Raw genomic sequence first — 23,423 nt, 5'->3', positions numbered from 1 at the left:
TTTTGAGTTATTTAAATTGTAACGGATTCGGTGCGACTTCCACTTTCTTGAAAGGATGACACAGTTCTTGATAAAAACACAGGAAATTTATTTACACTATGTACAGGAAAGATCTTCAACAACTGCTAAATTATTCATCAGCAATTAAGCAATTATCACACAACACCGTAAACTCAACGTTTACACACGTATTTACTTCCAAATACGAAAACAACACAGCGAAATGCCTCGCTATAAACAGAGCAAATACACACTCTCAGTTCGAAATCCTCAATCGAAACTAATTCTTTATCCAACGTAACCGTTTATATAACACCGAAAAGAGAGCTCTCAAAGATTCCAGAAAATGCTACAACGTTCTACAACTACACTTCCATTGATAAAATCAGTGAATGAAATAAGAAAAAAAGAATAGGGGATTGTATACTTTAGCCATATGAAAAGGGGTTGTATATTCATTACGGGAAACTATTTACAGGTTACGTTACTACAATAATTACTATTTACAGGATTTGTAACATTGCCCCCTTCCTAAGGACTGCACGTCCCGGGCAGTACAATCCCCAGAAAGGGTGCCAAACTTCTATCACCAGTTTACAAATATACACATTAATTAATAACTAACAGATACAGAAAACACAATAATAACAAGAAATATTACTAAACATTAAAAGCAAAAATTATCTACAACTTTTATGTTATCAACCATGGTTGCTTACGTAATACTCATGAACTATGGCCATAGTATGGGGCTAACCGATCATAATGTACAACCCTAGGTTTTGCATTAGGTGATTTTTGGATCCTCACTACGACGTCATTTAGTCGGTTAAGGACTTTGTAGGGTCCATCCCAATGCGACTGCAATTCGGGTGACAGACCTTTCCGTCGGATGGGATTCCATAATCAAACCTTGTCGCCTTCGTTGAATTCATGTCCAGTAGACCTTGTGTCGTATCGGGTCTTCATCTTCTCCGCCGCGATGTTGATTCGCTCCCGTGCGAAGTTATGAACGTCTTCCAACCGGGCCTGGAGATCCTGGATGTACTCCTCAGGCGATGCAGGCGCATCCGGAGGACGACCGAAGACGAGATCACAAGGTAGCCGAAGCTCTCGTCCGAAGAGCATCTGAGATGGGGCATATCCGGTAGCCTCGTGGACAGCACTGCGGTAGGCCAGCAGGAACAAAGGTAGCTTCTTGTCCCAATCCTGTTGATTTCTGGATACCATAAGCGAGAGATTATTTAGGATTGTGCGGTTAAATCTCTCCACCATGCCGTCCGATTGTGGGTGTAGTGGTGTTGTCCTAGTTTTCTCAATTCCGAAAATTTTACATAGGCCCTTAAACACAGCAGAGATGAAATTCCTCCCTTGATCGGAATGAATCTGCAAAGGGGTTCCATATCTCGAGATCCAATGTTGGACTAGAGTCTCTGCTACGGTGGTAGCCTCTTGATCTGGAATGGGAAATGCTTCCGGCCATTTGGTGAAGTAGTCGATGGAAACAAGAATGTATTTGTTCCCATCACCAGTTCTTGGTAGAGGACCCAGGATGTCGATCCCAATTCGTTCGAAAGGAGCTCCAACGTTGTACAGATGTAGCTTCCCTCTGCTTCTTTTCTTCGGTCCTTTACGAGCAGCACAGGCGTCACAAGAATGGCACCATTTTTCCACGTCATCCTTCGCCTTACTCCAGAAGAAGCGCTCCCGAACTTTATTGAGGGTTTTCAACACACCAAAATGTCCCCCAGTCGCACTACTATGTATTTCTTTCAGAACATCTGAAATCCTTGATCGGGGAAGTAGTAACTGCCACCTAGACGTTTTGCCGTCATCAGATTCCCATTTTCGGTACAGTACGCCGTTCCGTAAATGGAGTGAATTCCATAAAGCCCAGTATCTTTTTGTTGCAGGACTAAAGATGGAAACGTCCTGCCAGCTAGGTCGCCGACTGTCACTCTCCATGAACTCCAAAATTGGTTTTATGTCGGGGTCTTCAAGTTGATCTTTTCGAACTTGGTCGTCACTCCATGGATCAGGTTCTGATGATGTTGGGGTCACTGTCACCTGATAGGCAGTAGGGCTAGTCGTTCCATACTGTTTCTCGATTCGGGAACAATAATTGCAGTTCTCAAGACAGGGTCTCCTTGATAAAGCGTCTGCATTACCGTGAGACAACCCTTTTCGGTGCTTGATCTCCATGTCATATTCCTGGAGCCGCTGTATCCACCTGGCTATCTGGCCTTCTGGATTCTTGAAGTTCAAAAGCCAAGTTAATGAGGCATGATCTGTCCGAAGCAGAAATTTTCGGCCGTAGAGGTAATGATGGAAGTGTTCTACAGCTTTCACTATGGCCAGTAACTCCTTTCTGGTGACGCAGTAATTTCGCTCCGACTTTGATAAACATTTGCTCCAGTAAGCGATGACATGTTCATTTCCGTCAATTTCTTGGGATAAAACAGCTCCGATGCCCTCGTGGCTCGCATCAGTGTCTAGGATGAAGGATTTTTCAGGCTGAGGATAGGCGAGGATAGGCGTTGATGTTAAAGCCTCCTTCAGTCGTAGAAATGCATCTTCGCATTCTTTGGACCATTCAAACTTTTGCTTGCTCTCCGTCAGCTTATGCAAAGGTCGTGCAATGTTGGAAAAACCCTTTACAAACTTCCTGTAGTACGTGCAGAGCCCCAGGAAACTTCGCAGCTGATGGATGTCTTCGGGACGACTCCAACTCTTGACTGCAGATACCTTTTCTGGATCGGTTTGTACACCTTCAGAAGAGATGATGTGACCAAGGTAGTTCACTTCCCGGCGGAACAAATTACATTTGGACGGGCTTAACTTCAGATTGGTTTCCTTAAGCCTCTGCAGCACCTTCCTAAGATTTGCCAGATGTTCTTCGAAACTGCGTCCCACGATGATGATATCGTCTAAGTAGACCAGACAGGATTCGTAGGAAAGTCCTCTTAACACTGTCTCCATAAGACGCTCGAACGTAGCTGGTGCATTGCAGAGGCCGAAGGGCATCACTTTAAACTGCCATAAGCCTTGTCCAGTTGTAAACGCTGTCTTCTCTCGGTCATCAGGGTGTATCTCAACCTGCCAGTAGCCGCTCTTCAAGTCCAGGGTCGAAAACCACTTGTGTCCGGAAAGAGTGTCCAAGGTGTCGTCTATCCGTGGAAGAGGGTAACTGTCTTTCTTGGTGATTTCATTCAGCCGTCGGTAATCGACACAAAATCTGGTGGAGCCATCTTTCTTTCGGACTAAGACGATGGGAGAAGCCCAGGGACTGGATGAAGGTTCGATTACATCATTCTCCTTCATCTCTTTCAGGAGGGTCTCAACCTCTTCCTTCTTGGCGAACGGTAGTCTCTTGGATGCTGTTTAATAGGGAGGTGTTCTCCAGTGTAAATCCTATGCAGCATAAATTCGTACGGCCAACATCCTCCGATGTAGATGAAAACAGATGCTTGAAGTCGTCCACCAATTGTTCCGCAGCAGTTCTTTGATCTTTCGATAATGGCGCACTCCCAATTAACTTCGACGTCAAGGACTCAGAAGACACAGTCTCAGGGGAATTGATTCTTCTAATGATGCAGTTTACTGGAGTACAAGTTGCCAACACTTCATCTTTTCGGATATTCCTTGGCCTTTCACTCACGTTGGCGACTCTCACAGGAATTACATCCTTAGAAAGGTCCACAAGCGTAGATGCTACCAGAACTCCTTTTAGGCTATTGCTTAGGTTAGGGTATTCAATGAGTCCAAATCGAAAACTATTGCTTTCTTCAAGGGAGCCAGGTATTAATGATTCTGACCTTGAGGGAATCGATAAATCTGTTTGAGCAATTATTTGATGAGCGGATTTTACATCACTCTCTGCAGGGAAAACGGCTATGTCTTCTCTCATCGAGTGCAGCTCATTAGTCTTGAAGTCGAGAGTGAAGTCATATTTCTTCAAAAAGTCCAATCCGAGAATGAAGGGGTCCGTGATATTAGCGACGAATGCCGTATGATGGTAGGTGGCATTCCCAAACACTATTTCCAAGTCCACTTTACCGTCAATCTCAATTTTGTCACCTGTCACAGTCTGGAGACTTACGCGTGGCGATGTCCACAGCAGTTTCAATCCAAATTCACGAGCCACATCTGTCCTAATGATTGTCACATTGGCTCCAGTGTCAACAATCAGTCTGCAGGGGTTCCCATTTACATGTGCGTAAATGAAAAGTCCATCACTGCCACTACCAGAAGAGGAAACCTGCAGAGCTTTAGTGGTGGTGATTTCCTTCCCTCGCGTAGCTTGGCGAGCCGGACAACTCCTTCGCAGGTGTCCTTCACTACCGCATTTCCAGCACTTCTGCTCTTGTTTCTTTTGGGCTGTTATGCTGCTCAAATGTCTTGTCAAGTCACCGAGTTGTCTCTCAAGTTCAGCGAGGTGGGACGACCTGGAATCAGACTCATCAGCTTCCTGAGTCCGGATTAGATGGCGATCCACACGGGTTGCTTCTTGGGCGGCCTCGTATCTCATCGCATACACAACGGCAGAATTCAGGTCTTTGACATCCGCCATCCGTAGAGCTTTCTGGATTTCCGGATCTCGAACCCCGTCGATGTAGTAGTTGAGTGCCAGGTTGTCTCGCACATCCGCAGGGCAGTCGTAAAAAGCAAGATGAGACAGTCTCTCGATGTCCGCCGCAAGCTCTTGCAGGGTTTCCCCAGTTTTCTGGAAACGGGACTTCAACTGGAGTCGGCTGAAATCTTTCTGGCACTTCTCACCGAAGCGAAGCTCTAACGCAGCTGTGAGGGCGGCGAAATCCAGGCGCTGGCTGTCCGGAAGGGTCTGGAGAATGTCCGCTGCGTCACCTCTCAGGGATGCTGCAAGATTGCAGGCCTTGGTAGCAGAGTCCCATCCGTTCGCTTCCGCCACTATCATGAACTGAGTTTTGTAAACCTGCCACGAAGTTTTCCCATCAAAGGTGGCAAGTTTAATGGACGGTCGAGCAACCGATGTGGGAGCGCCAAACTGTACAGAGCTGCTTTCCGCGGTCGCCAATCTCCTTTCCAGGTCTTTAAAGATGTCTTCTTTAAGTTGATGAAATTTTCTATCTTCTTCTTCCAGTTTATTTTCTACAGCATTGCATCGGCCTTCAACGGAACTTAATTTTTCTTCAAATTTCTCTTCGATTTTATTTTCCACTGCGATGAATCGGCCTTCAACTGCCTCAAACTTTCCTTCAATAGCATCAACTCGATGCTCTATCTCATTAAATTTATTTTCCATCACGGTCTTTACCGAAGTGAGATCGTTTTTAATTTCCTCTTGGTTAGAAACTAGGTCATTTTTCAGCACCGTTAAATCACTTTTCAATTGGTTTTGATTAGCCGCCATATCATTTTTTAATTGTTCTTGATTAGCTGCCATATCATTTTTTAATTGTTCTTGATTAGCTGCCATATCATTTTTTAATTGTTCTTGATTAGCTGTAAAACTTGCAGTCAAGTCACTTTTTAATTGTTCTTGATTAGCCGCCATATCACTCTTCACACAGTTGATTGCATCAAGCAGTTGTTTTAATTGTTCATCCATTGCGCGAGTAATCACCATAAAAAGTAAAGTCCAAATTTAAAAAGTCTTTATGAAAAAATGTCCAAAGTCACACTTACTGCAAGAAAGTCCTGAAGTAGCCCCACGTTGGGCGCCAAATTGTAACGGATTCGGTGCGACTTCCACTTTCTTGAAAGGATGACACAGTTCTTGATAAAAACACAGGAAATTTATTTACACTATGTACAGGAAAGATCTTCAACAACTGCTAAATTATTCATCAGCAACTAAGCAATTATCACACAACACCGTAAACTCAACGTTTACACACGTATTTACTTCCAAATACGAAAACAACACAGCGAAATGCCTCGCTATAAACAGAGCAAATACACACTCTCAGTTCGAAATCCTCAATCGAAACTAATTCTTTATCCAACGTAACCGTTTATATAACACCGAAAAGAGAGCTCTCGAAGATTCCAGAAAATGCTACAACGTTCTACAACTACACTTCCATTGATAAAATCAGTGAATGAAATAGGAAAAAAAGAATAGGGGGTTGTATACTTTAGCCATATGAAAAGGGGTTGTATATTCATTACGGGAAACTATTTACAGGTTACGTTGCTACAATAATTACTATTTACAGGATTTGTAACAATATGCGGTTGCACCTCCTGCATGTAATGATTCCGGCGCCCATGTCTGAAACACATTTGGAACATATTTACATGACTTCACTGCGACGTCACTGTAACTTATATTTGGGACTAGAGCCGCCAGTAGCGTAACTAGGGATTGGCAGCAGTGTTGGGCATTAATCAACTAAATCCTCAATCGACTAAAGTAATCTGACTCCCATTTTCCCATTTAGTTCAGACTAATATTTTAAAAATTTAATTCAATTGCAGACGAAGATTAACGTTAGTTTAAACTAACTCGTTAGTTGCTCAAAAAAACTAATTTAGTTCAGATTGATTTAGTTCAGATTAAATTAATCAGATTGAATTTAGTCAAACTAATTTAATCAGATTGATTTATTCAACTAAAAAGTAATCAGATTAAATTTCTTCAGATTAAAATTTAAACTAAATCTAATCAGATTGAAATAAATCTACTTTGTTAAAACTACAGATTGCGTTTGGATTCTTTAAGGGGTTCCTTTCTCTTCTCCCCCCCCCCCCCAATGAATATTAAGTAGCTCCTAATGTGTTACGGGGGGAGGACATTAGGGGTTGGGGGGCTGCCCCCTTACCGATTTAAGACCTTAAAAAATCAATAATTTTTAAAAACACCCCTTTTGGAGTGACGCAGTTTGCGACATGACCCACACTACCCCCCCCCCCCCCATTTGGTACACAATACTGCTTTTGGTTTTCCTTATCTTTATGTTCTTTATCTTTACTAATAATAAAGCTGAAAGTCTGTCTGTCGGGAGGATGCCTGGAGGATGTCTGGATCTCTGTGACGCGCATAGCGCCTAGACCGTTCGGTCGATTTTCATGAAATTTGGCACTAAGTTAGTTTGTAGCATGGGGGTGTGCACCTCGAAGCGATTTTTCGAAAATTCGAATTTGTTCTTTTTCTATTCCAATTTTAAGCCCATTTTTCACAGAAATTTAATAAAATGGGAAAGAATTTGTTCTGAAAATTATCTTTCTTTATCTTTCTTTTCTTTACTTCTTTATCTTTTCCTTTCTTTTTAAATAACAAACCTGAAAGTCTCTCTGTATGGATGTTTGGATCTCTGTGACGCGCATAGCGCCTAGACCGTTCAGCCGATTTTCATGAAATTTGACCACAATTAGTTTGAAGCATGGAGGTGTGCACCTCGAAGCGATTTTTCGAAAATTCGATTTTATTAATTTTCTCTTAAAATTTTAAGCCCTTTTCCACATAATCTTTACTAAAAATAAAGCTGAAAGTCTCTCTGTCCGGAGGATGTCTGGATGTCTGTAGGATGTCTGGATCTCTGTGACGCACATAGCACCTAGACCGTTAGGCCGATTTTCATGAAATTTGGCACAAAGTTAGTTTGTATCATGGGGGTGTGCACCTCGAAGCGATTTTTCGAAAATTCAATGTGGTTCTTTTTCTATTCCGATTTTCAGAACAAAATTATCATAAGATGGACGAGTAAATTAAGAAATGACCATAACGTGGAACCATAACATGGGCATAAGCCAATTGGCGATAAAATTCACCATACATTATTTGTAAACATACAGGCGAACCAAAAGACCTTTTAATTTTCTATAACGGGCAAAGCCATGCGGGTACCACTAGTACTTCAATAAAGGCTTGATTTTCTCATATCCAGATAGCCAATGCCTGTTCCCTATTGCAGTTACTTATATGAGGGGATGCCCCCCACCCTCTCAAATAGAAATTCACTCCACTCAAATTATGGGGGGTGGGGGCTTCCTCCCTCACCCCCCCCCCCCAAAAAGCATTAAAAACGCGAAAATTTTTCCAAAAACAAACCTTAAAATTTTGAAGTCTGCGCCACCCGCCCTACTACCCCCCCCCCCCTGTAGGCCACACTTCTTCTGACCTTATTGGAATAAAATGCTTGAATTTTTTTATCCAGATGGCCGATGCATGTTCTGTTTCAAAGAAACTTACTTAAGGGGATACCCCCCTTAGATTGAACCCCCCTCAAATTATGGGGGGAAAAGGCTCCCCCCCAAAAAAACAAACCATAAGTACATTTTTTTTTCAAAAACAAGCGCTAAAAATTGCACCACCCTGACCACGCCCCCCCCCCCCGTAGGCCACACTGCTTCTGGTTTTATATGAAATAGATGCTTGAATTTTATTTTATCCAGACGGCTGATGCATGTTCTGTTTCAGAGTAACTTGCGTAAGGGGATACACCCCTTTAAATAGAAAAACCCCTCAAATTACGGGGGCTTCCCCCACCCGCAAAAACTCATTAAAACACGAAGTTTTTTCAAAAACAAACCTTAAAAATTCGAAGTTTGCGCATCCCGCCCTACTACCCCCCCCCCCCCCCCTCAGTAGGTCACACTGTTTCTGATCTTATTAGAATAAAATTCTTGAATTTTTTTTATCCAGATGGCCGATGCATGTTCCCTATTGCATTGCAGTTACTTAAATAACGGGGATGCCCCCCCCTTAAACTGAAATTCACCCCACTCAAATTATGGGGGGTGGGGCTCTTCTCCTTTACCCCCAAAAAACTTATTAAGAACACGAATTTTTTTTAAAAACAAACCTTAAAAATTCGAAGATTGTGCACCACGCCCGACTAGCCCCCCCCCCCCCTCCCAATAGGCCACGCTGCTTCTGATCTTATTGGAATAAAATGCTTGAATTTTTTTTTAACCAGATGGCCGATGCATGTCCTGTTTCAAAGTACCTAATGTAATGGGATACCATCTACATAGAAACCCCCTCAAATTATGGGGGTGGGGGGATCTCCACCCCCCAAAAAAAACATTATAAACACAAAATGTTTTCAAACACAAGCACTAAAAATTTGAAGTTTGCGCCTCCCACTCCAGTGACCCCTCCCCCCATAGGCCACACTTCTTCTGGTTTTATTGCAATAAAATGCTTAATTTTTTTTTAATCCAGATGGCTGATGCATGTTCTGTTTCAGAGTAACTTACGTAAGAAGATACCCCCGTAAATAGAAATCCCCTTCAAATTATGGGGGCGGCTCTCCCCCTTCCGCCACCTAACCCCCCATTACAAAATTGAAAATTTTTCAAAAACCAACCTGAAAAATTCATAGTCTGCGCAACCCGCTCCACTTCTCGCCCCCCCCCCCCCCCCGGTAGGCCACACTGCTTCTGATCTTATTGGAATAAAACGTGTTTGAATTTTTTTTATCCAGATGGCCAATGCATGTTCTGTTTCAGAGTAACTTAAGTAAGTAGATACCTCCCTTAAATAGAAACTACCCTCAAGTCATGGGGTGGGGGCTCTCCCCCCCCCCCCAAAAAAAACATTGTAAACGCTAAAATTTTTCAAAAACAAGCCCTAAAAATTTGAAGGTTTACGCCACCCGCTATACTGTCCACGCTCCCCCCCCCCCCCTCCCGTAGACCACACTGCTTCTGGTTTTATTCGAATAAAATGCTTGAATTTTTAAAATCCAGATGGCTGATGCATGTTCTGTTTCAGAGTAACTTTTCTATTTAAGGAGATACCCCTCCTTAAATAGAAAAGTCCCTCATATTATGGGGGGGTTCCCCCACCTTCAAAAAGCTTATTAAAAACACGAGGATTTTTCAAAAACAAACCTTACAAATTTGAAGTCGGCGCCACGGACCCCGTTAGTCTGGATCACCGGATAATCCGGCTCGATCGACTTGATCGATTTCCCTTTACATTTAAGGAGCGATCGTCAAATTTCCATAATAGTTACACACACACACACACGAACGACTATACAAACGCGCGTACACAACACTCACTCACACACATGCATACATACACTCACATACCCGATAATTCTCCAACATAAGACTAAAAAACAGAAAAATAAAATAATAGTTTAAAAAACTAAAAAAAAAAAACACGCTTTCGTAGCAAAATGAACTAAAAAGTGAAAAATAATGTTTGAATGATAGCAGTTGACCAATTACTTAATTTTAATGTAATACAAAAAAGCGTGGGGGCTTCTTATCAGTTGTCTTGAATTTCTTCCATTTGTTGTCCAAGCAAAAATGTAAATAGACAGCACCCCACGCTTTTTTGTATTACATTAAAATTAAGTGATGATTCAACAACTATCATCCAAAGATTATTTTTCAGTTTTTAGTTCATTTTGCTACGAAAGCGTGTTTTTCTTTTTTTTTTAAGTTTTTTAAACTATTATTTTTTTGAAAGAGGATAACTTTATACCAGGTAAATTTTTTTATTGTTTTGTGTGAATTTGTAAAAATATGTTGTTTTTTTTAAAAATTCTTAAGCTCGAAAGAAGGATTTGATGACATTAGCAGAAGAATAATGGCTTTCATCTCCGCCTGGTTTAAAAATAATTAATTTAACTTACCTTATTTTACTGCAGCATTTAGTTGGAATGGACAGTATGCAAAATATTTTCTTCAATATATTATCGTAGAACGAAATGAAAAATGTTTAACGCTGAGAATTTTCATCGCTAAAATAGTGAGATTATAGTTTAGGGTTACAGTTTTAGTATTGTGCGAGTAATTGTGCCCTTGGCGAGATTTCGCATGTCAGTTGTAAACCATTTGTATTTTTTATCATGTGTGGATTAAAGTGGTAGAAAGAGTACAGAATTTGATAAATTTAAAGAAATAACGGAAGATCAATTAAGAAGAAAACTACCACCATGTATCCGTGAGAATTTTATTGATGATGCATGACAGAATTAAATCATGATTCAGAAATTAGAAACATACGAAACAGAAAAAATTAAAATTAACCGATTCGGGAATTTGAGAAATAACTCAGTTACAAATGTAAAACAATTAGCGCCAGCGAAACAAGACAAAGAAGCAGGGGTGCCCATCCCCCCAAGTTCAATGGCGCAAATTGTCCTCCCCCCCCCCCCAAAAAAAAAAAAATTCTCAACACTCTTTTCCTTTTTTATTTTTAGCTCTTTTTTTGTAATTTTATTTACTTTTTCTAAATATTAGTTATTTATTTTTTATTTTTTAGTTCTCTTTTTTATTTCATTCACTCTTTTAAAAATTTATTTATTTATTTATTTATTAGTATTAATATTACTACTACTATTTTTATTATTATTTTATTAGAAAAATTCAGTGCTACGCCAATCAGAGACACACACACAAACTAAACTAGTATGTTGGGGCCATCACGAAACTTTCTTCTATATTTTTCTTTTTTTTTTCTGATCCCTCCCCATGCTTGACGAGGAAGCAATATTCCCAACAAAAACAAAATTACTGTCTAACCACGGATTGTATGAAAAGGCAAACATCCGGTTTACATGCGGAAATGAAAGCATCTAGTAGTTTTCAGGGATGTCAGATTTTGCAGATGTATGTTAGCCTCTAAATTAAGCAGTCTCATTCAAATGAGCTGAATACGCGCATAAAATTTTTATTTTTCCCCTCATTCAGATGGAATCGCCTTAACTGGATGTTTGCCAATTCCATACAATCCGTAGTCAAACAGTACACATGCAAAAACTTGACGACCATCCCAATTCGCAACTCCAACGAACTATAGGGGGCACTGAAGTCACTGTCTAATGGCGGAATTGAAAACTAAAACAAACGCACATGGTAACGAAGAAAATGCTAAAAGTGTTGTGATTTTTGTTCGTACGTATGATTGTTTCGCTTTATTCTTTTTAAATTAATTTTCAAAGTCTTGTTGATATTCTGACCCACGTAGAAAGAAATGAGAATTCAAGAAGCATTACTAAACGTCAAACATTAATGCAAAGTACGTAGTTCGTAGTTCTAAGCAGCCATTTTCACGATGTTGAATTCGATATTTATCAATTCTTGATAAAACTAAATAATAATTGTGGCCTGACAAGAATAACAATTAATGCTAGAAAATTTAATATGACATTACAAATTGTTATCGAAAGAAGATGATACTTTTTTGCCTTGCTTGGCTAGCGCTTATTTTTTTTCCATTTGTAGCTGAGTTATTTCTCTCGAATTCCCGAATCGGTTCATTTAAAAATTTTCTGTTTCGATTTTTCTAATTTCTGAGTTACGATTTAATTGTGTCATGTTATGCAAATCATCAACAAAATTCTCACGGATATATGGTGGTAGTTTTCTTTTCAGTTGATTGACCATTATTTCTTTTCACTTATCGAATTCTGTAATCTTACTATCATTTTATTCCACTCATGATAAAAATTAAAAATGGTTTAACTAAAAACGCGAAATCTCGCCAAGGCTACTTTGCTCGCACAATGCCAAAATTATAACCCTAAACAAATTTGGCGATACCTTTCAGCTGAGAATAAAAGGAATAAAGTAAATTCTTTCTCGGTTATTCATTTTGTTCTACGATAATATATTCAAGAAAATATTTTGCATACTGTCCATTCCAACTAAATGCTGCTGTAAAATATGGTAAGTTTAATTAATTTAAGATTAAAAAAACTCCCATATTCTTACAAATTCATACAAAACAATAAAATTTTTTACCTTGTAGAACGTTATCCAAGTTTGTTAATCCAGAATTTTCGCCTTCACCTATTATTAAGGAAATAATGAAAACTAACATTATTTTGAGGAGCTCGAGAATACTACTAAGGGACGAATTAATTTCTGTAGCTGAAAGCAAACTAAGACACATCGATTGCGTTAATAAATACTCAGAACAAACTGCCTGTGTTTACGTCAACAGAAACACATGGAACGCAACGTGGCAAAGTTTTAGTTGCATTCGCAGTTTTGCCGCAAGGTAGCGTATTCGAGCGCTGGAGTTCCGAATGTCTGAATTATTACAAAAGCAAAGCAAAGAGCGAAAATTGAAAGTTATTTTAAAAGCCTTGCTTGAATTAATTACAAATATTTTATTTGTTAACAAACATAAGATGGCAACAGTGAAAAATTTTAAATCATTGAGATAATATTTCCGATCATTTCCATACAATTAAAATCACGAGAAATACTCAGACGACAATCTATTACGATTTATCTTTCTTGTTGTTGCATTAATAAAGCTATTTTTATTCGCAAAAAAAAAAAAAAAAAAAAAAATTAATTTAAATTCTGAAATTTTGAATTCAAATTATGTTTTTCGCAATCACGAACTGAAACAGGACCCTACTCATTAGAGTTATTGTTTCTAGAAACGGCTCCTGTCCCCCCCCCCCCCCAAGTCTGCCTTTCTTCCTGGGCGGTTACTTGTGCATAGTTGTGTGTGTGTGTAGACCTGTGTGTATGCATGTAGGCGTGTGTGAGTGTATGTGTGTGAAGTCGCGTGTGTGTATGTGTGTGAGCGTGCTTGTGTGTAGGACATAGACGCCTCAGACCAGGAGAAGCAGATAGCTCAAAACCGGAGCAGCCGCGCCGCGCCGCCAGCAGTGGACGGTGGGTGGTGCTGCTGCAGAGGCTTCTGGTCCAAGTTGAAAAAGGCACGGACACCAAAAAGGGTCAAATGAGAACAATAAGCAATCGTGATTGCTTAAAAAAAAAAAAAAAAAAAAATCAACACCTCTTGGAGCGATTGGCGTCAAAATTGAACCAAAGTCTGTTTACATATGGATTCACATATATTCCAAATTTCAACCTGAACGTAGCATTACTTCTTGAGATAGGGCACTCACAATGGATGAAAAGAACGGGCGATTGCGCTACCCCCCTTTTTAGCTGTTGACACCAAAATAAAAGCAGCTCTTATACCCACTAAGGGCTACTTGCCAATAAATTTTTCTTTCATTCCGTTCATTATTTCTTGAGATACAGCAGTCACAATTGACGACAAAAAACGTTCTATAGCTCAACCCCCGTTTGAGTTATTGACACCAAAATTGAATCTGCACGTGTTCCTGTTACTGGCAACATATGGACCAAATTTTGTTTGATTCCGCCAGGTACTTCCTGAGGAATAGCAATCACGCGTAACTCAAAAAACGTCCCATTGCTCCACCCCCCTTGGAGAAATTCGCGCCAAAAACCAATGGGCACAAGTTCACATAAGGGCACATATGTGTACCGAATTTCGTTCGATTTCATGCGGTAGTTTTTGCTGTAGAGCGGCCACAAAAAACTGGTCACACACAGACGTGACACACACACACACACACATCACACACACACATACACACACACAGACAGACAGACATTATCCAAAAATAGTCGAAATGGACTCAGCACACCTCAAAACGTTCGAATCCATCAAAATTCGAAATTCGAAAATTTGCACGAATCCAATACTTCCTTCTATATATTAGATATAGAAGAAAGTAATAAATAAATGAAATGAAATATAAACAGAATACAATAAAATAAAATGAATAATTTAAATTAAAATAAATCAATAAATAAATTTAAAAAATCCCCCCCCCCCCCAATTTTGGTGGCGCAACTTGTGCCATAATCCCCCTTGTAGGCACCCCTGCAAAGAAGTATCATTTTTCTCTTTGGATAACACTGGTAAACAAAGGTTTTGTTACATAAAATATTTATAGTGCTCTTATGGCCACAATTAAAATGTAGTTCCATCTAGAATTGATAAATATGGAATTCGACATCGGGGAAATGGCTGCTTACAACTACGAACTACGAAATTTGCATTAATTTTCTAACGTTTAGTAATGATTCTTAAATTCTCATTTCTTTCTACGTGGGCCAGAATATCCACAAGACTTTAAAAATTAATTTTAAAAAGAATAAAACAAAAGTCATGCATACAAACAAAAATTACTTGGTTTATTAGCATTTTCTACGCTACGGCATGCGTTTGTTTTACCTTTTTCATCCGCCATTAGACGGTGGCTGCAGTGCCCCCTATAGTTTGTTGGAGTTGCGAATATATAGGGGTCTTATTTGTGACTGGTCACCTTGTGACATAACTAAACGTCACTGCAACGTTAATTCGCGACGTTGCCACGGATGACTGACATTTGTAAGTTGCTGCAACCTGTTGATGAGGGAATATCATTTTTTATATGATTGCTTTAATTTATGCCATTACTCATAGATGAAATATATGGGCCATGCACGTTTTCACCAGGCCCGCCGTTTCAAATTTTTCCAATGGGAGGGGAGGGAGGGACAAAGGGAATATTATCAATGTAAATTTACTTACGCAGCAAAAATCAGTCCTACTTACGTGAAAGAACATTTTTCAAAGACGAGTGGGAGGGGGCTGCTGGCCCCCCTAATTGACGGGTCTGGTTTTCACTGCACTAAGACCTCATATAGTGTCAATTTTAGAGAAGGCTACAATCATTTTTTCAAGTTGCATAATCATTTGAAATCAAATCCAGTACAGAAAAATCTAATATCTCTATTGCAACTGTTTCTAAAGGACTAAATTAATCGATGATATAATCGAGTTAATAAACTTTTTAATGCAATATTTTAACGTATAGGCAATAGCACAATACAAATTTTTAAATGCATGCGCTTAAACTTACCATCTATTGTTTACAAACATCATAAAGAAATCGTTTAATATTGTTCAGTTCAACTCATTCTAGGAACCTAAATGCGAATAAAATTGCTTGAAGAAATCTACTATTTCAGCATAAAAACGACCTTTTTCAACAATGATAGGAAAGAAAATTGTAAGAAAAGTTATCTAACATGATGACCAAATTGCTATCTTTTCGTCTTTTCATCATTTGTTCGAAACTTTCCACAATCGCCGAAAGTGGAGCTGTAGTCGCTAGAATTGTTTTATTTTTATTTCCTCTTCGAGTGCCCAATAGGAAGACACGAGACAGAATCGCGAGCAGATCAGATTTGGAGTAGACGAATTCAAGAAGCAGACGTCTTGTCAGGAATTTAAAAAATATAAGAATGCGTGGATTTGTGGACAACAGTAGCTCAGACCGATAATAGTAAGTGGACATGTGTTGAAGAAAAGATGTTTCAATTAATCAATTATTTAAAACGACACGTGCAAGAATCAGCCGTTTTCATGTGTGCTTTTTGTGGAACTGCGAAAATACAATTATGAGTTCCTTTCCTAGTGTGCAGACCTGCAAAATAATTGCTTAACAAGTGGTTTTAAAGTGATGCAGTGGGAGAATCCTGATGTCGGTACAATAATTTAGAACTTTGTTAGTTTTTTTTGTTATTTTTGAAAGTCACGCGATTGAATATTAAATTTTCGTACGGTGTTTCTTAATATTGATATTTTATTTCAAATGATGTTAATATAATAACCATCAAGAAAGTAATGTTTTCCTTCTTTCCATGCCTGTTTATCGTAGTTTTTTTTTTTAAATTTATCTAAGAAAAGGCCAACTTCTAAACTTTCCTCCGCTTTGCATTTAAAATGTTATTTATATTGTTTACATATTAAAAATTTGCAGATTTTATGAAAAGTTTTAAATTTATAGGTAAAAAAATTTTTTCGGAAAAAAAAAACGTTTCATGAGAAGGATAGTTTTAGTGTGAAATTTAATTGTTAATATTTTGTTACATATGTCAATTAAAAATGTCAATTTAATTTTCTGTCTGTTCACTCGCTTCAGAACTTTTCTAAAGAGATAAGATATGATTTAGATTTTTGGAGTCTTTTTATTTATTTCTTTTTCTTATCTTAAGATTTCATAACAAGTCTGTTGAAAATATGTACAAAGTTCATAAACATTTTCAGAGATCTTTAAATAATTCTGATTGCTTTTGCTAATAAAAATGATTAAAGTGTTTTTTCTTATAATTTAGATGATTCAATGCACTGTTTACGATTTCTAAAAAAAAAAAAAAATATGATCTTAGGAGTTTTCCATAATGTAAATTAACAAAATATTTTATTGCTACCCCATCAACGTTAAAAACAATTATGCCTCTATAATGTGAATACAAACAAATCCATTTGAGTAAAGTTTTTTTTTCTCCCTAACAACAAAATTTTACTTACTAACAATTTAAATTTTCAATATCGAATAGAATTTATACTCTAAATTCAATTTGTTAAAAAAGCCTTCCTTTTTCTTTCTTTTATTTCTCGTTTTTTTTTTTTTTTTTTTTTTTTTTTTTTTGAAACTTTGGAGTAAAATTCAACAAAGTTTTTTTCTTCTTTTCTTTATTGTTTTAAGAATATTTAATGATGTTGAATAAGGAGGTGTAGCATTTTTTGTTTGTAGCAAGCTATGTAAAAATTATTAATTTGAAATTTTTTTCAACATTTTAGAAAACAACTTTAAACAAGTCGACTTTTTTTCTTTCATTTTTAAAAAAAAATTTCAGATTTTCATTGATTTTTTTTTTTTTTTTTTTTTTTTGATTTAATTCTGACTAACTTTGAATATAAAATATTGGGCAGGAGTGCTCACCAAAGGGACATGGCAGAACACAATTTAACATTTTAAAAAGGGTTAATTTGAGATTTTTTGGTGAAATTTGGAGGGTTCTATTCTTGACAGAGGGCTTTCATTACCCTTAGGGGTACCCTTTTGCTGTGTATATTTAAACGAGAAGTGCAGCAAAAAAAGGTTGGAGACAATAACTTAACAACTCTTGGCCTTTTTGCTAAGGTTTTAATACAGAGTATTTTATGTACTCAAACGGACTTATGCCCCTCCCCCCTCTTAAGTAAATAATGTCTGTGCTCTTGAGTTAAAACTTTCTTAAAATTCTACTCTTGTTCAGATCTTGTAAGAAGTACGAGGAGTGTTGAAAGTTGTTTGATCCATAATAAATTCTTCATGAAACTGATGTTGTTAAAAGCTCCCTTCTTACCCCACCTGAAGCATAAAATATTTATCTTTCATGAAAAAAAAAGGATTCTGGAAATGTTTTTGCCCTTCTGTGTATTGTAAAAGTGTTTTAACTTCTTTTCTACATCTTTTTTTTTTTAAATGTAAGCACAATATTAATTTTAAATTTCATCTGTTTTACTTTAAAAAATAAAAAATCATTTTGACCCGAAAATAATGTTTTTCCCTGGCCTTTTGAGGATGGTGCTGTGCCCTGCCCTCTTTAAATGGGCTTTTGTGGTGCCCTGCACTTTCTCTCAAATCATCCTCCTTGCCCCTTTGATCTTTGAAGTTTAAAAAACTTGAATACAAAAGTAAATTTTCCTTAAGAGGTAAAAATTCTTACTAGCCAGGTATTGGAATGTAACTTTTTTAGTTTCCCTAACCCACTGGAAAACATCAGCAAAGAGCAACACTGGAGCCAGGAAAAACTTTTATGTGCTTGACAAATTATTTCTCAGAATGTATAAGGAAAATTCAGTGTAACATGGCTTCTGAGGAATTTTTATTCCGAAAGAACTAGTCATCAACTCACCTATGATTTGTCAGATTCTGTGCATGACTATAATGTTAATTAATCCAGCTTTTAAAAATTATAGAACTTAATTTCCGATTTGAAAATTTATTTGCTTTATTCTTCCTAATACTTATAAATGTTGCAGATTCAGACTTTTAACATAATATTTATTAATTTTTCAAGCAAGGATCAATTTTCAATTGAAAATTTTGCTACAGATATATTGGTCTTCTCATTAATAGATTTGAGTTTGATTTGAATATGAATCTGAATTTCTTCAGTTTTTGGTATAATTTATCCAGCGAAACATTTAAAAAGTATTTATTGTTTAAGAAAATAATGACTCCTTGGACATTAACTGCCAAGGGAAAATCCGTAGATTTTATATGCACTTATAATAATAATGCTGAATAAAATTGCTTTTCTACTGCAAAATTCTTTTGAGAAAGTGACCTTTTATCAGAAATCACCCTGCTTTTTTGATGTGAGAGAAACACTAATGTAAATGACTGGGAAGGGGGGGGGGAGATTTCACGAAGTTAATCCAGCAAAGATATAAAAAAGAAAGCTTCTAAAGAGACCAGTCTTGTCATTTAGGGGGCTCAGTTGTCCCCATACTCTGACTTTGACAATTAATGATTTTACAATGTGATTTTTGTTGTTTTTTTGGTATAATTTACATTGAGTATATAGTGAGTGATGTACCAAAAAAGTGAAAATTTTACTTGTGTTAGATTATGAGGCCTGACTTAATAGGCCTATAGCCTGGACTGGAGCGAAGGAGAGTCGGAGGTAACATGATTCAGTTGTTAAATTTATCTAACATGTTAACGCATGGGTGGATATAGGGAGGGGGCCATGGCCCCCTCCGAGAAAATTTCAAGAATAGTTAAAACTTCCATTTTTTGAGCAAAAATGCAAAAAAATTCCCTCATAATGCATACAAAGTATAACAATAAGGGAAACAATGAGAGGGGTCCATGGTCACCCTAAGAAAGTTTTAAAAATAGTTAAAAGCCTTTTTTAAAGCTAAATAGTAAAAAAAAAATCCTTATTATTCCTCGAAGTCTAACATGAATATCCAAACAATGCGGAGGAGTCATAAACCCACGCTGAGGAAGTTTCAAGTAATTTTTTAAAAACCCTCTTTCTTAGCTTAAATTTAAAAAAAAATCAAATCAATTTTTTTTCCGTTCTAAGTGGACCTCCAAAACTCTCCAAACCCTAACCTCACCAAAGACAGTCTAAATGGTGCTTTAAAGTCTATAAATTAGAAACATTTTCTGAGATGGACCTTTTAATCTCTCCTCCCCTTAACATCACCAAAAACAGTCTAAAACAGCCTTTAAAAGCTACAATATCTGGGGACGTGCTCCAACCCTTTTCTCCTCTACCATTATCAAAGATAATTAGAATGCATCTTTAAGACCAATTGTAAATTAGAAAAATTTCTTGGTGCGGGTCCTCCTCGTATCATCAGGAAAAGATCATATTAAACTGCGTTTATAGCTCTATAATTGCAAAAAAAGAAAAAAACTGCCAGAGAACCCTCAAACCTCCCTCTTCTTAACATTATTGAAGATTGCGTTTTTAAAAATTCAATTTCAAAAAATGGGCGGGGGATGGAGTCTCACACGAGTCCTTAATATTAAGAAAGACAAATAAAATAAATTTCTAAGATTACAAATCCGAAAATGCTCCTTAGATGGGCCTTCAAATCTCTCCTCCCTCTAACATCAGCAAAGATCGTCTAAAACTGCATTAGAGCTACAATTTCGAAAAGTAGACAGGGGAGCGCCACCAAATCTTTTCTATCCTAACATTACCAGAGATCGTCTAAAATGCGTTTTTAAGACTACAAATTCCAAACTTTTCCGGGGGAGAAACCTCCGGACTCCCTTTGGTTCATATCGGCTTCCTCTTAAATCAGAATTCCTTTATAGTCGCTTCAGAACAAAAAGTACTGATTTACAGGAATACCACTTTGAGGCGACGATATATGCGCACGTTTGTTAAGAAAAGAGGAAAATTACTGGGACGGTTACAGCCTTTATGCTGAACTTGTGTCGCCTAGTAAAAATTCCTTAAACAATGCTCTGGTTAAAAGTGAGCTATATTGATATTTGTAACATTCAAAAATTTCCAAAGCATCATATTTTTCCGAATTGCCCCCTCCAAGAATTCTGTCTGGATCCGCCCCTGTGTTAACGGGTTAAATTTTTGCATGCAAAGCAAGAAGAGGGGTCATTGTTTTAAGCTATAAATATCTGGCTAACCTAGAAATTAGAAAAAATTACTTCTTTAGTAGGGTTGTGGACAGTTGTAACAGCTGACCGGAAGAGGCGGTAATGAGCAGGGGGGGGGGGGGGGGTGGATAGCTCAAAGAGGGCCATTTGATCTATATTGGAGACTAATAAACTGACTATGACCAACCAGCCTAGCTGGACCTAGAGCCTGTTACTGGTTGTGACATTTATATATTTATTTGTACTGTCTGACCACAGATTGTATGGAAAGACAAACATCCGTTTTACAGCCGGAAATGTACGAATCTATTTTTTTTTTTACTGATGTCACTTTTGCAGAAGCAGAGTCTCTTTCAAATGAGCGGAATACGTGTATCAATTTTTTTACTTTCCCCCTTATTCACATAGATTCATATTATCTGGACATTTGAAAATTCCATGCAATCCATGGTTGGACAGTAATGCTAAAAAAAGGTTTAAAAGACAAAGTTGTTCCATCTTTAAAGGGCTCAGCAAGCCCCAATTCCCTTTGGTTATTTACCTAGTCACTAGAGTTCCTGTTTGTATTAGAAGTTCGGTAAAGAAGTGTTTTTATGGCACCTGGGACAGAGTGGCATTGTCCAGAGAGGGTACTGAGAACTGTGTTTCCATACTTTTTTATTTTAAATAGCCCCCTCCCCCTCCAGCATTTTCCCCAGCACTGAACTACTTATCTCTTAAGTAATGATCCTGAAATGTAAAAATTTCGTATTTAGCATGGGGCTTTTAGTGAATTTGGTACCACAGTGCTCTTGGTGACCAACTGTATGTGCCTATACTTGAATTATGCTTTATGAGTGTAATTTATAACTGCTTGTTTCTGTGTTCTTTTTATTTATTCACCAGTAACTTAACTTAAATTCTTGTTTCATTTCAGGTACTCATTTCTTTGAAAATGCCACTGCAATTGATATGTTCCTATCACAAGTTGTTTACTACTATTTCCAGTGGACTCTGCATTGCTGTAAATGTCATAATTAACTTAAATGTGACTTAATGAGAAAATATATACATGCTCATACATTGAGCAATTGTCTTCGCCCACAGAACCTAAATATTTTGTTGGGATGACAATTTCTCAACTATTGAAAGAATGGCTTCTTCTGGGAGTTCCATCAGTGAGATATCAGCAAAGGAAAGCCAATTGCGCTCTGATCGCAAATACCTGTCTTTGTGGAACTGTCATCGGTTTTGCTTGGATGCCTTTCGACTTCCTCGTTTTAAGAATGTTGAAGTTGAGATTTTATACCAGCGTTATTTCCTACATTTGAACCAAAGAAATTTGACTGCTCTGTTAGGAATAGTATGTGCTGTGGGCAGCATTATGCTGGTATTTAATTATGCCCTTAGTGATCACAGATCTCTTACACATGGGATAACATTTGGTATATTAGTGACACTGTATCTAATCATGGCAATTTTAAGCACTCAGTCATTTTTTAACCAAATTTATTTATTTGTTTTTTCATACACCATTATGGTTTCATTTTTTATTACTGTTGTCCTAGTAGTCATTGATTCTCCAGTCCCCATCGCCATGTCCAGCATTTGGTGTACTGTGTTTTTTGTGTACTTTGGTTATACTCTTCTTCCAGTGCGCATGCCTGAGTGTCTCATATGTGGCATCCTGCTCTCAGTTGTTCAGTTGATATCCTACACCATTGTCAATGATTCAGATCCCTTCATTTGGAAACAGGTACCAAAGTGTTTTATTAACATTTTTAATTTCTTGCCAAATGTTCCAATATTCCTGCTTAAAATGTATATAAAAAGGATATTGTCCTTTGTTCATATATTCATAGCTGCGAACTTGTAAGATTTAGCCTTACATTGTAAGACTTTTGGAGGTATTGTAAGTTTGTAACATCTTTTGGCATAATTGTAAGATTCCTTTTATGTTGCTTCAGAACAATAGATAAACTGCAGATGAAGAGCCTAAGATAAGCTCCAAAATTAATTTCGCTCTGTACAAATAGATGATTTGCCCGCTGTTGTGCTAGAAAAGGAGAGGATAGATAAAAAATAGGCTGCTTTGAAGAAATTAGTCAATGGTTCATTGAAGTATTAAAGGCTCTCCTTTGCTATGCTTTCCATTCTAGCCAACCTCACAGCAATGCAGAGTGCAAAAGAATATTCAGTAGTGTCAGAAAGGCAAAGACACAGCTGTGCAGTTCTTTGTCTGATAATAACCTGGATAACATTTTAATCATTAGAACTTCCAAAAAAAAAAAACTATTGTTTTAAATAAGTTATTGAAATAAAATTTTTGAATGTTGCTAAGTCAGCAACAAAAGAAATCTTAAGTTCCAGTTAAAGTAGTTTCAGCAAAAGCAGCTGACTGCATTAATTTACAAAAGAAAAAGTATGATAATACAGCAAGTTATTAGTTTCTTCCAAAAGAATATTTTTAAAGATAAAGATTAAATGATGCATTTTACAGAAAAATATTAGATAATATTTTAAAAGTACAGACTTGTACTCTTAAATTTTTAAATGCACAGGCCTGCCTTTTTGAAACTAATTGTTTTTTGTAATCCTACGTTTCTCTTTTGTGAATCCAGTTTTTTTTTTTTTTTTTTTTTCTGTGCTGATTAATTACAAGTAAAGATTTGAAAATATAATACTTTTAGTTTTAACGGTTGGTTGTGTGTTGGTTAAAAAAGTGTACAAATACATCCACGGTATGCATTGTAAGATTTT

The 23,423-nt window shown here is 37.4% G+C and overlaps 1 protein-coding gene across 1 annotated transcript in view; it reads left to right on the top strand.

Annotated features, from left to right (window-relative positions):
* The first annotated feature begins 21,816 nt into the window (after window positions 1-21,816).
* LOC129225790 (adenylate cyclase type 5-like) overlaps window positions 21,817-23,423 on the top strand; it is a 57,226-nt gene continuing 55,619 nt past the window's right edge. The window contains exon 1 of the mRNA XM_054860300.1: window positions 21,817-22,419. Coding sequence (XP_054716275.1) covers window positions 21,817-22,419 — 603 coding nt within the window. The remainder of the gene's footprint in view (window positions 22,420-23,423) is intronic.

Source organism: Uloborus diversus, chromosome 7, assembly GCF_026930045.1.
Source record: "Uloborus diversus isolate 005 chromosome 7, Udiv.v.3.1, whole genome shotgun sequence".
In the NCBI taxonomy this organism is placed as follows: Eukaryota; Metazoa; Arthropoda; class Arachnida; order Araneae; family Uloboridae; genus Uloborus; species Uloborus diversus.
This window is presented reverse-complemented; position numbering and strand designations above follow the sequence as displayed.